Consider the following 17,423-nt stretch of genomic DNA (forward strand, 5'->3'; position numbering starts at 1 on the left):
ATCCTCGCCCACCATCCCTCCCCACCGAGGTTGAAGACGCACCTGACAACGCTCGAGCCACCGCGACCAGCCGGTCGCCATCACCACATAGTCGCCGCTCCCGTTCGCCCCAGCTGTGTCGCTCTCCATCCCCAGCTTACCGTCGCCGCTCTCCGACGGGAAACTAACTGGGGCAGCTCCTGGAGGTGACGCTGCTCTAGAACACCGGCCTGAAATTCCTCTGCTGACCCTGCCTACTAATCGGAACCTTCTGGACGTGGACGTGGATGGTTTGCCCGTTACAGCACTCATCGACACTGGAGCCCAAATTTCCATCATGAGTGCGGAGCTTCGAACGCGCTTGAAAAAGGTACTTACTCCTGCTCCGACTCGACTGCTCCAGGTCGCCGATGGTGGAACTCCGGCTGTGCTTGGAATGTGTACTGCTCGTGTCAGTGTCGCCGGTCGCCACACGTCCGTTTTGTTTAGTGTGCTTGAACGTTGCCCTCACAATGTGATCCTCGGACTCGACTTTTTGTCCGCCCATTCTGCTATGATTGACTGTTCCGCCGGTGTCGTACAACTTGACTTACCCCTACCTGTTCCCATTGACCTTCCTGCTCAAGCTCCAGTTCAGCTTTGTTCCGCGGATTTTATACGCCTGCCATCTCTTGCAGCGACCTTCATCCCTGTTTTAGCCAGCCCACCTGTACATGATGCAGACTATGTCCTCACTCCCGCGACGTCAGTCCTGCTTTCTCACAATGTCTCCTTCCCACACACCATCGTTTCTGTTGCGGACAATCAGACATGTCTTCCGATCCTAAATTTCGGACAGTGCCCGCAAGTAGTTCCTCGAGGCATGTCTCTTGCCACGTTGTCACCAACGCACGAGTGCCACATTTCTGCTCTATCTGTTGCGCCGTCTTCGACCACGGCTCATTCTGCGCCTTCTGCATCAGCCCCGACCGATGACTTTACAAAGATGATTGCACCGGACCTCTCCACCCAACAAGCCGCACAGCTCCGTGGTCTCCTCGAGTCCTACTCCGACATTTTCGATCTGAACGATCGCCCTTTGCGTCAAACTACGGTCGTGACGCATCGGATAAATACCGGCGATGCAGCACCTGTTCGCAGACGCCCATACCGGGTGTCGCCCTCTGAACGACAAGTTATCCAGAGCGAGGTTGACATGATGCTTGCCAAAAGGATTAATGAACACTCTTCCACTCCGTGGGCGTCCCCTGTTGTTCTCGTCAAAAAGAAGGATAACAGCTGGCGATTCTGCGTTGACTATCGTCATCTAAACACGATCACCAAGAAAGATGTGTATCCACTTCCACGCATTCACGATGCTCTGGATTGTCTCCACGGTGCCACTTATTTTTCATCTATAGACCTTCGCTCTGGATATTGGCAAATTGCCGTGGATGACATGGACCGTGAAAAGACCGCATTCGTCACACCAGACGGCCTATATCAGTTCCGAGTAATTCCATTTGCTTGTGCAATGCCCCGGCGACCTTTGAATGGATGATGGACATGCTCCTGCGTGGTTTGAAACGGTCCATCTGTTTGTGCTACTTGGATGACGTCATCGTATTTTCATCAACTTTTGCGACTCATCTTGAAAGACATTCATCTGTTCTTTCTGTTTTTCGCACCGCTGGCTTACAGCTCAACTCGTCCAAGTGCCACTTCGGTCACCGCCAAATAACTATGCTCGGACACCTTGTCGATTCGTCAGGCATTCGCACCGATCCCGTTAAAGTTCATGCTGTGCAGAATTTCCCTGTACCAACTTGTGCCAAAGATGTTCGCAGCATTATGGGCCTTTGCTCTTACTTCCGCAGGTTTGTGGAAAATTTCGCCCATGTTGCCCATCCCCTGACTGACTTCTTGAAGAAAGACGTTCCTTTCTATTGGGGCTCTAAACAAGCGTCTGCTTTCTTGCAGCTCATCACGCTGCTTACTACACCTCCTGTTCTCGCCCATTTTGACCCCTCCGCTCCGACAGAAATCCGCACTGACGCCAGTGGCTACGGAATCGGCGCAGTTTTAGCTCAACGCCAATGTGGGCACGACCGCGTTATCGCCTACGCCAGTCGCCTCCTCTCTCCCGCCGAGCGCAATTACTCGATTACTGAGCGCGAGTGCCTCGCCCTCATTTGGGCGGTGGGCAAGTTCCGACCCTACATATATGGACGACCATTTACAGTTACAACCGACCACCACGCCCGTTGTTGGCTTTCCTCCCTCAAGGATCCCGCCGGCCGCCTCAGTCGCTGGGCCCTACGGCTGCAAGAATACACCTACACTGTGGTCTACAAGTCGGGTTGGCTACATCAGGACGCCGACTGCCTGTCTCGTCATCCCGTCGATGTACCGGACGGTTTAGTGGATGTCGCACCGATCTGCGTTCTTTCCCTCTCAGCCTTGCAAGACATTGGCGCTGAACAACGATGCGACGAGTCGTTACGCCCCATTATCGAACGCCTGCTCTCTGCTCAGTCTGACCCATCCCTTCGCATGTTCGTACTACAAAATGGCATCCTGTATCGCCGCAACATGCACCCCGATGGGCCCGAGCTCCTAACCGTCATTCCGTCTCATTTGCAAACGATTGTACTGCAGCAACTGCACGACGTTCCCACCGCTGGACACCTTGGCGTCACGCGGACCTACGACCGAATTCGGCGACGGTTTTTCTGGCCGCGTCTCAACCGCTCCGTCCGGCGCTATGTTGCCGCGTGTGAGTCGTGTCAACGCCGAAAAAGACCAGCTGTGCCTCCTGCCGGACTGCTGCAGCCTTTGGATATACCGGCCGACCCTTTTTTTCGCGTTGGCCTTGATCTCCTTGGACCATTCCCTATATCCAAGGACGGAAATAGGTGGATTGCAGCTACGGACTATACAACTCGCTATGCCATTACTAGAGCCCTGCCGACCAGCTGCGCTAGAGACGTCGCTGATTTCTTGCTTCATGACGTTATCTTGCACCACGGTGCACCTCGTCAACTTCTCACCGATCGTGGCAGATACTTTCTTGCCAAAGTCATAGACGACCTTCTTCGATCATGTGCTACTAAACTAAAACTTACTACCGCTTACCATCCTCAAACTAACGGTCTTACCGAACGCCTGAACCGCACATTAACGGACATGCTCGCAATGTATGTTTCCTCCGATCATCGCGACTGGGACATTGCTCTACCATTTGTCACGTTCGCCTACAATTCCTCGCGCCACGACACAGCTGGCTATTCACCCTTCTATCGCCTCTTCGGCCGTGAGCCGACTTTGCCTTTTGAGACACTCCTCTCGACCACGCTCGACTCGCCGACAGAGTACACTCGGGATGTAATAGCCACAGCGACCCAAGCACGCCAGATTGCCCGCATTCGTCTGTCTGCTTCCCAGACACGCCAGAAGTACCGTTACGACAAGCGCCATCACGACGTGAACTACGAACCAGGCGCTCTTGTGCTAGTATGGTCTCCAGCTCGGCATGTTGGTCTTTCCGAGAAATCCCTCTCGCGACACTATGGTCCTTACCGCATCCTTCGCCAGGTGACCCCTGTCACATATGAAGTGTCTCCGCTGAATGCCACGGTGCCTTCACCCCTCTCTGACATCATCCACGTCAGCCGTCTCAAATCTTACCTTTCTTCGACCGATGAGCCGCAACAATCAGGTGCTTTTTCCGACGGGGGTGATGTCATAGTCGGTAATGTGGAAAGAAGACGACGCTGATGGTGGTCTTGGAGACGACGAAGTGTTTTAGCAAGATCGATGCTCTACGCTTGTTGGCTCAGCCATTAAAAGCTACCTGTAAATAGACGAACGCTTCTTCCTTCCCGTAACAATATGCCTCCACTGCAGCCTTCGTTATCCCACATATTACCGTCGCTCGGGGGTTTAAACTAGACCATAGGTCAACGTAAACTGCCTAAGACCTTGTTGCTATCAGGGAGGCACTTTGATTTCTTTCTGAGGAGCTTGCTCGTGAAAGAACGATATTCTGCAATTCCAAGGCAGCTCTTCATACCATTGTCTGTGTCCTCAGACGGGGCTCGTTTATTCAACGGCTATAAAAATTACAGAGCATCTCGATCACGCACATAGAGATGGCAATAATACCACTTTTCGGTGGATACCTTCACACTGTAGCGTGGTAGGGAACGAATAGACAGGCACTGAAGCGAAAACTGCTTAAAAGGGGCCCTGAACCACTTTTTATCGAAGTGGAGAAAGGCATTTGAAGTGAGAATAGGCTATGTGAGAAACGCTTTGCCGAAAAAGTACTTCAATGCTTTCAATAGAAAATGATTTATTGACAATCAAAAATGGACTACGCTGTGCTGCCAGTCCTTCTTCAATGTGTTGCACTGCGATGGCTACGGCGGAATGGGGTGTGCCCACAGAGCTACGCCTTCTAAATGTCACCGTGACGCGCAGTTCAAATTTCATTTTGGATGTTAACGTAGACGCCACGACTTCCGCCATTGGTGGCTCCGACGTGCTAGACATAAGCAAAACGCGGTTGTCCTCACCCAGGGATGGGCAAAGATACTTTGCAATTGTGTCATGATACAATGCAAGAAAATCGGTCAAACAAGAATTTTAGGTACAGATACAAACTATTGTACATTGTATCCGATACGATACTTTCTATTTGCATATTAAGATACTTCGATACGTTGGCAAATTTCTTATTACATATCTATATGATGTTGCAGCAAACGCGCATGGCCAAAAATGTTTGCTTGGAAATTTCTGAACTCCGACCAACCTTGTTTCTTTGAATTAAATGTGTGTTAGTTTCTCAAAATTTTTGTCTTTCTTGCTTAAAGTATAATATTTTCATTCCAAAACAATTTATTCGGGTTGGTCAGATACTTGAAAGCTCTTTATGCGCTGCGCTGTGAGCGGTTATTGTTTGTCGCCTTTGTGATTGATGAGAGTCGCGGCTCTGCTTGCCGACCAGCTAGCGGGTCACCTTCAAATTACAAGAAGGTCAATAAGAAGCATCTGCACGATGTCGCAAATACCACTGTGTCCCGTTTACGCCTCTTAAGTAGTCCGAAAAATTGCTTTTAGTGCTTGCGAGCAAAAATCCCGTGCACAAAATAGCCACCTTATGCACAAGTCTCCCGGGAGAAGCACCATCCACGCTTTGGTTCACAACAGTCAAACTTATGTCCACGAGATCCTTCAAATCAGTGATGTGTGAAAGCCGCTACACGTACGGCAAGCCCATTCTTGCATTCTTCAAAATTCGTAACAGAGCACCAGGCAAGAGAAACTTCGATAACGACACTATAGCGGCCTCAGAATTTGCCCGAAAGACGCCGCGCGCATTGGCGTATGCAGCACAGCATGGCAGCTACGACCAAGTGTCATGGTAACGACCCAACTAAAAGCGAAAAATCAAGAAAGCAAAAGGTCAGCTGCGCGCAGACGTTCGCGCGCTTGGTATTGTCGAGATGGCGGGTGCGCAACCACGTGACTTTGCTCCACCAATAGGGACGCGCAGACCTCAGCGCCTGCCCTCGCTGGAGGGCTCTGGCGGAAAGATAAAAGAATTTCGCTGCCTTTAGTTTTACTCAGGTGGCTTAGTGGTAGCACTATCCGCTTGGGAAGCGGAGTTCAGCGAAAGTTTATAGTTTCGCACGGTGACGTTGTGATAGCCGATATCTTGTACCCTAAATTACACGGTACATTCTTTCATGTATCGGAAATACAGACACTGATACACATCTTGCTAGACGGATCATGATACAGATTAAAGATACCCAGAGAGTATCTAATATACATGTATTATCGATACTGTCCATCAACTGTCCTCACCAAGCCGCAGTGCGCTTAGCCAATGGACTCCTGGCGGCACCCCGCGGCGGCCGCGGTATCTAAGCTATGTAGCCGCCCGCAGCTTGATGTCCGCCATCGTCCAATAGCGGCCGTCGAAGGGAGTGGCAAAATAAAGCGTCCGATGACGAAATAAAGTGCACAGTAGAGAGCGAGGACAGGGCCTTCTGTTTAAAAGAGAGCGTCTGAGAGAAAGGTGACTTCGGGATCCTCTTCCAAGCTCCACGCTCCTCGTACGACAGCAAAACTTGGCTGAGGAGGAGGAGCAGGAGGAGGAAATAGAGGGAGAAGGCAGGGATGTTAACCAGAAATGCGTCTAGTTTGTTCACAGCAGTGTATCCTACACGCGGACTATGTTATTTCACCATTCCCGAGGGATACTTCAGGGTCCCTTTAAATAATGCTTCTGAGGTATACGCATTCCGTTATCACGATCAGATGCAAACGCCCTACTTCGTTGCGTGGTGCGTAAGCGTACGTTGGAGCACTGCACCGGGCCAGACCGACGACACGAGCGAGTGCACAAATGGGACCCGCAAATGAAATTCCCGTATGCCTCACAGGCTCAAAAGAAGCCATACAAGCATGGCGCACCGGATCCGCCTTGATGTCGCATTCACCCAGAGTTATAGACATCTGACAGGTTGCCGTCATACTAGCCCAGATTGTGAATACTGTCAGCTACCCGAAACACTTGATCATATATTTTGCGTTTGTTCCCCGTACGCGGAAGAATGACAAAAACGACACTGTACATCCCCAGCGTGTATCTAAAGTTAACAACTCTCTGTCTCTCGACAAGCAATACCGTGCAGTGTGGGAATAGAATAATGCACTGTCATTTTTCTGCGATGTCTGTTATTTGTCAGATTTGGTAGTTTCAGAAGGCTGAACTTAGACAGTCATTCTTTCTAAAGCGTAATGGAATGCATAAAAGCAAGTTAGCAGCAACATACTACAAGGTATAAGAAGTCGCTTTCTGCACGATTAATTGAGTTTGCTCATCACATTTATTAAATGACGGCTTCTCCACTTAGAATGAGCGTGAGGAAAGCGCAGAAGAGGTGCACCCCTCCATTTTGTGCCCAGGGGTATCGACACTTTAACAAGCACTCATTTGTCTTTATGTCAAGCTGCTCGATCATCGGCAACTGTTTTTTATATTCTGTTCAAATAAACTTCAAAAAACGTCTACTAGGTATATTTTTTATTTCCATTGTTTTCAACAGAATCACAAATTATTCTTTTATTAAAGTGATGTATCGTTTAAATTTTATACTTAAGTTTAGTTGCAACACGAAAATACTGTGCGGCTTTCTTTCTTTAAAGAAAGGAAGAGCAACCATTATGCTACAACTTGTTTAGTGGATGCATCGTGGTACACGCTGGGACTAGTATTTCTTGGAAGAGAACATCACTTTTACATTTATACAAAGAGACAGTTTTATTAAAGGCTGCTTGGGGATTTTCGTCGGACATATAACATTTCTCGTATACAGGCATCTAGTTGTGTAGCTGCACGTCGGCAGTAGACGCCATTAAATGGAGCCACGCTATATCTATATGGTATATACTGGCTACTCACGCATTTCTTTTCACCATTGCTTCAATAGATTCGATAGTGCACGTGAGAGGACATACAGTGAAAAGCCTACTCATTGGAAGCCAAGGATAGGAAAATCGCTTCTTCTCGAATGTCTTTCCACAAGTGCATGAAAGACGCCTTCTCTCCTTCTGCCTGTATCTTCTTTTCGAAACGTGCTAGCTGGCTCGGCGTGCAGTAATCCCTCCAGCTTCCAACCCGAGCTTCTCTGACCAAACTGTACTTGCGGTTGTCTCCCTCATAGCCCAGCTTGCTGGTCACATTCTTGCGTATAAACACGGGCTGTCATTCGGGCGTGGGGTTTGCCAACATATCAATTACTATGGCTTTTCTCATATGTTCTGGCTGGGACCATTTCAAGATCTTTTGAAGCATCTCTTGGTCCTCTTCCAGGGCGCGGCCGTAGCTGTCGCCGAGGAAGTGAGCCAGCCTCAGTATCACACTTCGGGTGTCCCTCTTGAGCTCTTCGTACGTGACGAAGAACACGTTAGGTTCGTCCTTCAGTGCGTACCCCGAAGCCACGTGATCGAAGTAGCTTCCGTAGCCCAGGTCCTCCTCAAGGAATGGCTCAAAGAACTCTTGAAACGTGCCGTCCTGGAATCTGTAGATGCTCATGTCTGTCGCCATTCGGAAGAGCGAGACGCAAACATCCCACGGGTTCCGGGCCACATAGACGTACTTGGCTTCCCCGTTCATGGTCACCTTACTGAGTCGCAGGTGCGTGATGAACAGCCTCATGGGGAGAATGGACTTCCAGTCGGCGATGTCCGTGTACTCGACGGAGCGCGTGTGGCTGGTGAACTCGTGGTACGTGGTGATGGGCTCACCTTGCTTCAGTATGAGCTGTATGATGTACTGGACCCAATGCGTCCCGCTCTTCACGTAAGTACTTTGTATGAGGTCACCCTTGTTTGCGCGAAACAAAAGACCTTTGCGAAAGGTCTCGGGATCCAGAAGTGGACACCTGGGCACGCCATCGATGACTTGGCGATATGGCCTGCGACCTGACATGGCTGCGATTGAATCTCCCTGAAAAAGACGGGCTTTCATTAGGAAACGTAAAGGGCCCCTTATTAGGCCCCATTGAAAGCTTTATATGCACACTGGAAGTTCTAAAATGCCCTCCAAAGATTGTTCTACAGAAATAATTTTCCAAATCGGTTTATTATTGGAGAACAGAGAAAATGAATGACCTGTTGCCATACCGCTAGGAGGCGAGTGCGACTGTCAAAAGAGGCAACTCTCTTCCGCTGCATCGGGCAGCGTCTCCTAGCGACGGTCCTTCCCCGCTTTCTCCAAAAACGGAGCCGAAGGTCGGCATCAGGTTCACGTGACTAGCCTTCGCTTCCTTTTACAGCGAAGCTCTTAGGCTCTATAGTTGGTCGGGATTTTTCGTGTGCTCTTTCTGTGCTCACCGAAAAACGGTACCGCCGCCTAGCAGCCACGCCCACTCAGGCAGACCTCAAGCGGCAGCCTGGATAAGGCTTTGTCTTTGAGTTCCGCGTAGCATAAGTACGTTTCCTCGTATACCCGAATTACAATCCCAATTAAGCTATCCTGTCTGCAGGTTGAGTGTAAGGCGTACTTTACGAATTGTCATGCGTAATTTACTTTGAAAAATTCAATTGCTGGAATAAGGCACTTGCCCTCGGCGGAGGACCTAGAAGAATGAGGACGCGCTGCGCTTTCGCACACGTGCGCGTGATAGGTCTCTTGTGGCGGTGGTGCTTGTCAAAGGTCGGCAAAAGCTTCGCCGCACATCCACGTTCTCGGGATGGAATGGAGGTGCATTTCCTTTTTTTTTTCTTTTATTCTGCGCTGCGCGTCTCCTGTGGCGTTGTGCGTTCTTCATTGGACTAATTAACCAAAATAACGTGTCACGGCGAGTGGTTTTCTTAGGACTCCGTTTGACGACACGGTGTTTGAGTGATTCCTGGACGCGCTATCAGGAAGCGACCATTCCTAGATAGGGAAGAGGCGCTGCGTTCGGGTTGAAATTTCGGCAGCTTCCGGGATGGAGGGTGGGAGGGCGCACTGCTGTAATACCTTGCCAACCCTATAGTCAGTGCGTGAAGTATGCACCGCGCTTGTCTGTTTACATCGGCCAAACTTGGTGCAGGCCTCTTTAAGCATCATATTTTTTTTTCGATTTTCACGCTGGAAACACTGTGTGATGACCCCAAATGTGGGGCCAAAGGTTCGTGTTCTCAATGGTTAGGTCGGTTCTCCTAGGCGGAGCCTCCGAGAACCCAAATGAGGACAAAGCCGTTGGTTTGGACGCACACACAAAGACTTTTAATCACACTAAAAAGAGGCATAAATTAAATGGAAGGAAGCAGAAAGCATGCATAAAATAAACACTCAAGCGGACATTGCGGTAAGGAACACACATAGGCCTTGCATGAGGTTAACGAGGGCGCGAGTCCGGGTTTGCCACGAGGGCGGGGACGCGTCACAGTCTCGACGCGGCAACGCGGCGAGAAGCTGGCGAAAGGAGTGGCGCCGGTCTCACCAAAGGTTGCGGCGTTAGCTGACCGACTGGGCGCCGGGAGCGCGCTAGCTCTGGCTAGGCGAGGTAACGCTGGCGGCTGGGTGGCAGGAGTGGACGAGGGCGGCGTTCTCGCCGGGCAGAGAGCTCGGGCCCGTAGCCCGACTGCTCCCCTCTCGTCCACGGCGCGGAAGCTCGAACGCCGGCCTCGGGCAGCAGGCGGCACGGCAGACGGGGGTGGCGTCCTGGCCGGGCAGCTGGCGTAGAACTCGGGCCCGTAGCCCGACTGTTCTCGTCCTGCCCACTGGCGCAGAAGCTCACCGCCGGCCTCGAGGAGCTGACGGCACGCTCAGGTAGACGGGCGACGCACAGGAACAGGTTGGCAGGAGGCCCCGGGCGGGTGAAGTCCTGGTGGGCTCGGGTCCGGAACCCGACGGCCCGTCTTCAACGCCCGCTCCGATGGTTGACCTCCTCCTGCCGTCGCTTCCTGGGACTCTCCTGGCGTCTCCCCGGCGTCTCCCTGCGTGTCCTCTTGCGTGTGCTCTTGCGTGTCGCCCCGTTCTGCCAGCGCACCACGCTTTTTCTTTTGGTCTGGCCGATTTGGCATTTTCGGATTGGCTGCCCGACGCTCCGTGGTCTTTCTTGATTGGTGAGGCTTTTCTTCTTTTTGTTGGCTGTCATGCGCCGCGCGTTCTCGTGCCGGATACTCTTCGGCGTCGTTGTTTTCCTTCTTCCACCTCGGCGCGCGTGCACTCAGCGTCGTCTGCTCTTGACCGTCCCGATCATTGAACCGTGTCGCGCACCACACATCACACACTGGTACTAGTTGGCAGTATTGGTTATGAAGTGAGGACCGCTCTCAATATGCGGGATTCGTGTTGTGCCATTGGTTTGATTCCTTACTTAATTGTTTTAGCTGTTCTTTATGATTACAATTATAAAACGTTAAAAGGCGGCATTTCTGAACGATAATTTTTTGCATTAGTCAATGCTGGTAACCCTGAGGACGCTGTATCAAATCATAGCTGTGGCGGCCAGATTTAGATGCGATGAAATCGAAAACGCCCGTGCACCGTGCATCGGGGGCACGTTAAAGAGCCAGACGAGGTCAAAATTAATCCGGAGTCATCACTTGAGTGTGCCTCGTAATCATATCGTGATTTGGCACGTGAACCCCCAGAATCAGAATCATTTTTTGTGTTATTTGCTGAAAAATATATTTGTTCCTTAAAACGATAGCTTGAATGCCAACCCAGGTACATGCCTTCTTGCATCCACTCGCCACAAAACGTTGGGAAAGAAGATCTGAATGTCGTATACATTCGCTACGCCCTACTGCATTTTTTGAAGCTAATCTTAAACGTGATAGGGTCGCTGATCTACACGAGCGGTCTTGTGACCTTGTTAGACATGAATTATATTGCACGGCTAGTACCAGGGAGTCAAAATAAATGTGTCCTTCTCAAATTGTAATTATTCTATGTAAATTCTTTCTTTTTCAGATATTGTCTTTTGTGCTATCACGCTGTGTACTCAACTTATTGCCTTAAAAGGAAACGGTGAAAATAGTTCCTTAGAAACAAATGCTTTTTATCATGGGAAACTACGAAGGTAAACATCATGTAGTAGTCAGCACCTGTCGAGCAGTGTCAGTTGTAACGCTGCTTCACTTCGAATTTTGTTGCATAGGCGATCTAATATGTCATCGTGAGAGTGACCGAAAGAAGAAAGATGCAGTTGAAAACAGCAGACAATCAAATGAAATATAAAACCGCGATAGAAAAACATCGCTTTGGTAAAGTATTGCGTAATTAAACAAGAAGCAACAACTTGCCATACACGATATTTTGGTTGGCGGAAACACGGTTGCGCAGGGTTGCACGTCAGTGGGATAGACGCTGTCTTCGAATTACAATTTTTTTAACACTTTTGTTAATATGTAATGGGTGCAAGCTGTGGTTAATCGACCAATGTTAGCGAGTAAAATATGAATAAGCACTCCATTCAATGCACGCAAGACGCGGAACGCTCTCGCTAAGCAACACCTCAGCCAACTCTCATGAAGACTTCTGCGCTCACAAGACACGCTCACATATCGCAGTGTGTCTGCGCAAGAGATTCTTGTTTTGGGCTCGATCTTCTTACAAAGATAGTCAAACGATGACGGCGTAAGCGCGATGGGAATTGAGCACTGTGCCTTGTGAAATAGGTGCGCCGATGCCAGGGCCACTGGCGCACAAAATACGCCTCCCACAGTTTTGAATTGACGCAAAAAATGATGCACCTAGGACAGGATCACTGCGGTTTTATTTTCCTCTCATGCACGAGTTTTTAAGACGTCGAGTGGCACGCCCTACTAAGCGGCCGTATTCTTCGGATCCATGAAAGTTTTGTCTAGCTTCGTTGCCTGAAAGAACGCAGCTCCTGCAATCAACTATGCGCAAAGTTGCTATCAAGAGGGATACGATGAGGACAACGCTTTGGGTTAAGGTATAATAAATACATATAGAGGTTGCCGGGCTGACAATACTTTCAGCCTTTATTGATTAAGTAAGTGTATCGAAAGCCTGCAGTGCATTCAACACTGACAGTGTGTAGTGGCCGTAGGAAAAAGCTCAGTCTAAATAAGCTTTTGGACCTTATTTTGTCCCACAGCGATTATCTAACTTGGGCGGCCTTTGCTTAACGCTGCGCGCCCGGTATACATGCAGGACACGATCGGCATGTACGCCATCAGCGCGACATATGTCGCTCTCGGCAGGAGAGAAGCGAGCGCAGAGTTTTCAAGAATGGAAATTCGCAAGCAAGAAAGATGATGATTATTGTTTGGAGACAAGATATGCCCCAAGAGGTATAAGCATCCTTAGAGCATACTAGAAACGCGCGATTAAATTTGGTTGTGCAGGCCACAACACGAAAAAAAAGCGATAGTCTACAAGGATGCTTTAAAACAATCAAAGTAACAAAGATTGAGCGATAAATACTCGCGAAATTGGCTTGCCACCTTGATCTTGGGCGCACGGTGGTGTTTGCCAGACTAGAAGTTTCCCTTGCGAAGTACTGAGCTATACGTTCACCGTATGGCACTTAGCTGACTATGTTGGACAAAGATGCATATCTAATAGGAATGTTGCTGTGTCGCCAATGCAAGGTATTTTCTTTTGTTCTGCGCATACACTTATCGGCAAGCCTTTGTATGGTGACCCAAGTATGGTCAAGGCCGAGTCGTGAAGTGGATGTTCCTCAAAGCTGCTGTGCACGTGTTGACAGGCCAGCTGACACACGGCCATTGACACCTCTGTGTGTCAACCAACAAATATGCACATCTAATACAGTTGTTGCTTTATCGCCAATGCAAGATATCTTCTTTTGTTCTGCGCATACACGTATCGGCAAGCCTTTGTATGGTGACCCAAGTATGGTCAAGGGCGAGTCGTGAAGTGTGTGTTCCTCACAGCTGCTGTGCACGCCAGCTGACACGGCCGCTGACACGTGATTGACAGATGGCCGTGTCACTGGCCTTGCGCACAGCACTCCTTTATTCTCAATTCTGCACCCTCGCCGCATAGACACCTTCGCTCGTTGCCACAGAAACCCACCTTACGCCCTCTCCCCTGTAGAAGAACGACATCTATAAGACCATTTTTTCGTAGGCGCCGCCATATTGTGAGCTCCGTGGCGCCGCCTATGAGCAGCGCCATACTGGCTTGGGTGAAAGCGGTCTTTTGCATGGCAGGTATACGCTCGGCGGTTGGTTCTGGCGTTTGTTTTCGCGGTCGTGCGCTCTGTTAAGCATGACGTGCGTTTTCTATCGTGGTAAAGGGTTCTGTGAGACGTGCTGAAGTGTTTTAAGGCGTTATGGCCAAAATTTCTGCTGGCGTTGAGGTGGACGAAACACGCAGCGCGATGTGTGCGCGCATATTCGAGCCTACAATCAGCCTCGGAGATCAATTGTGTATTTCCGAATGTTATAGTCATTAATGTGACCTTATTGCAGTATTATCCTCTAATTCTAAGCTGCGGTTTAGGAGCCATGAAACATACGCGACGATCGTAACAGCGTGGGTACGTTCTGCTAAGATAGGAGCTGTGATGTTATACTTTGACAAGCGTTCAAACTGTTCGCTGCACATTACATTGCGTGACTACTTGGTTCGATGGATGAGGTTTTTGCCCCTGAATGAAATAGTTTTGGCAAGTAATAGCAGCATACCTTACAGGCTTGTCCAGCAAAGGGACTGTTTACGAATTGCGCGAGCGTCCTAAGCAGTGGTAGGTGCTGGATTACATATATATTTGTTCTATATACCGCATGGACCAAGCATACGGCATCAGCGGTTACATATTTATAAACGTTGTGCGGCGTGACTATGCGAGGTCCTATTGCGGCGTTAGCCCATTTTCTCTTGCTCTTGAAAGATGATGATAACCGAATTTTTTTTTCGATTGTGTTCATTCAGTTCTCTACGACGCACTCACACGTATTACGGAAATTTGTCCTCAAAAATAGACATCGCATTTTTTTTTATGCGATCCCTCTCATATATTATGGCTGTATGCAGGCCAAAAAGGCAATGCCGAAGCGCACAGCTTACATATGTACCGTGCTGCTTCAACCGCAGTGATCGCTGTGCTGAGCAGCGCCATCGGCCTCATGCACATTGGTTGGGTTATAAGAATGTGCAAGTCTCTTAATCTCGATAAACTAGCTAGGGACATCAGTAGCGCTTCAGGTGTCACACGAAATGTTTTCTTTACTGCGAAGACGCATAAACCCGGCATCCCATTCAGGACGATAGTTAGCGAGCGTGGAACGTGGCAGGTTCAAGTTAGCCGCTTCATTTTAAGGAGTTTAAAGACGCTTGTTATATCTGACCCCTTTGTAGCAAAAAGCTCTGACGAGGTTGTTGAGTTTCTAAGGGCTAACCAGGACATAGGTCCGGCCTTTTCGGTTGATGTGGAAGATCTTTTCTACTCCGTTCCTCATAGAGATTTGTTTGATGCTGTGAGGATGTGTATTGAAGAAAACGGCACCATTCCCTTCCAGAACGCAGTTGGTATTTCGGTGGAAGACCTGAAGTAGTACCGTATATCCACAGGGTCGCTCACAACCTAAGGAAGGTGGCAGGCAGGTTTGGAGTCCCCCTTGTCTTTTCAGCCCCTTTTAAGCTGGCGCGGCTCTGCCTCCGCACCTCCCGTGATCCTAAAGGAAGGCTAGGTTGTGGTAAGAACCACACCAAGCCGTATGCCAAATGCAATGTAGGGGTTGTGTATGAGATCCCCCTGGCCTGTGGCAACTCCTACATAGGGCAGACTGGACGGTGCCTAAATGATCGAGCCAGGGAGCATGAGCAAAAGTTAAAGAAAGATGAGTTGGCGCACTTACCTGCGCACTGCAATGCCTGTCGCTGTGCACCTCTTTTTGAGGAGATAAAGATTCTGGGCAGAAGCCATGACCAGACTGCACGTGAACTGATGGAGGCTTACCATATAAATAAGAAATGCGAAGATTGTGTTAGCGATACCTCCATTAGGTTGTTTCAGGCAGAAATAGATTTTTTTCATAATTGGTTGCCACGCTGAAGCTGATGTGCATTCTTGTTTGCCGCGATCTGCGCATGTTCCTTTTGCCTATATATGCCCACTGGCTGCTATGAATAAAACAGTTGAAAGTTACCGCCTGTGCTGTGTATGTGTTTTCTTCCTATGTCCCCGTCTTTTTTGCGGTCAATATGATTTACAGTATAGACCGTTTCATCGGGCGATGAGGATAGGGCGCGCGGAGAGCCTTTCCTCCTCTCTGGCTTGGGCGATCCGGCGCGGCGCTGCTTGAAAGTAATGCTGTCGCGTGCTGCGGAACAATTTCGAGAAGTTTTAGGTCTTACTTTGTGCAATTTACGCCATGTCCGTTCACATAGGGTCGTCAGGGAAGCCTTTCGGTGCATCGGTAACTACAGTAGGCGGAAATATCTCTTGGGGGCGCAAAAATGTGACGCGTTTTATCAGCCGCGGTGTACGCACATTATCAGTCGCGGTGTGTATATGTGTTGTGAATTATTTTGCTTATATCGGTTTTAATTCAACAAAGGAAAGCGGTGTCTCTGAATTAGCAGCATGAAATGGTAAATCTGCTCACTATCTGATCGCTTGGCGTAGGGAGTATAACATGAAGCATAAGAGCGCATGCTCGTGCACGGCCAACCTAAGGCAACCACGAAACATCTAAGCTGCAGGTGCTATCAAATATTTGTGATGCGCTGGCATCGTTCTCGCGCATTTCAAGTCTAGTATGCTTCAAATTACCATATGTCTACGCTAGCCTTCCTGCATGAGGCCGATGGCGCTGCTCAGCACAGCGATCACTGCGGTTGAAGAAGCACGGTACATATGTAAGCTGTGCGTTTCGGCATTGCCTTTTTGGCCTGCATACAGCCATAATACATGAGAGGGATCGCATAAAAAAAAATGCGATGTCTATTTTTGAGGACAAATTTCCGTAATACGTGTGAGTGCGTCGTAGAGAACTGAATGAACACAATCGAAAAAAAAATTCGGTTATCATCATCTTTCAAGAGCAAGAGAAAATGGGCTAACGCCGCAATAGGACCTCGCATAGTCACGCCGCACAACGTTTATAAATATGTAACCGCTGATGCCGTATGCTTGGACCATGCGGTATATAGAACAAATATATATGTAATCCAGCACCTACCACTGCTTAGGACGCTCGCGCAATTCGTAAACAGTCCCTTTGCTGGACAAGCCTGTAAGGTATGCTGCTATTACTTGCCAAAACTATTTCATTCAGGGGCAAAAACCTCATCCATCGAACCAAGTAGTCACGCAATGTAATCTGCAGCGAACAGTTTGAACGCTTGTCAAAGTATAACATCACAGCTCCTATCTTAGCAGAACGTACCCACGCTGTTACGATCGTCGCGTATGTTTCATGGCTCCTAAACCGCAGCTTATAATTAGAGGATAATACTGCAATAAGGTCACATTAATGACTATAACATTCGGAAATACACAATTGATCTCCGAGGCTGATTGTAGGCTCGAATATGCGCGCACACATCGCGCTGCGTGTTTCGTCCACCTCAACGCCAGCAGAAATTGCGGCCACAACGCCTTAAAACACTTCAGCACGTCTCACAGAACCCTTTACCACGATAGAAAACGCACGTCATGCTTAACAGAGCGCACGACCGCGAAAACAAACGCCAGAACCAACCGCCGAGCGTATACCTGCCATGCAAAAGACCGCTTTCACCCAAGCCAGTATGGCGCTGCTCATAGGCGGCGCCACTGAGCTCACAATATGGCGGCGCCTACGAAAAAATGGTCTTATAGATGGCGTTCTTCTACAGGGGAGAGGGCGTAAGGTGGGTTTCTGTGGCAACGAGCGAAGGTGTCTATGCGGCGAGGGTGCAGAATTGAGAATAAAGGAGTGCTGTGCGCAAGGCCAGTGACACGGCCGTC

General features: G+C 49.2%; 1 protein-coding gene across 1 annotated transcript; it reads right to left on the reverse strand.

The window, feature by feature from the left end:
* Positions 1-7,123: 7,123 nt before the first annotated feature.
* LOC139050426 (sulfotransferase ssu-1-like) lies at positions 7,124-15,455 on the reverse strand. The gene is made up of 2 exons (XM_070526787.1): positions 15,328-15,455; positions 7,124-8,482 (listed from the first exon to the last, which is right to left on the reverse strand). Exon 2 carries the CDS (start codon positions 8,462-8,464, stop codon positions 7,739-7,741), a length of 726 nt encoding a protein of 241 aa, XP_070382888.1. The 5' UTR covers positions 8,465-8,482; positions 15,328-15,455; the 3' UTR covers positions 7,124-7,738.
* Between the last annotated feature and the right edge of the window lie 1,968 nt (positions 15,456-17,423).

The sequence above is a fragment of the Dermacentor albipictus genome, chromosome 10 (genome assembly GCF_038994185.2).
Source record: "Dermacentor albipictus isolate Rhodes 1998 colony chromosome 10, USDA_Dalb.pri_finalv2, whole genome shotgun sequence".
Taxonomy (NCBI): domain Eukaryota; kingdom Metazoa; phylum Arthropoda; class Arachnida; order Ixodida; family Ixodidae; genus Dermacentor; species Dermacentor albipictus.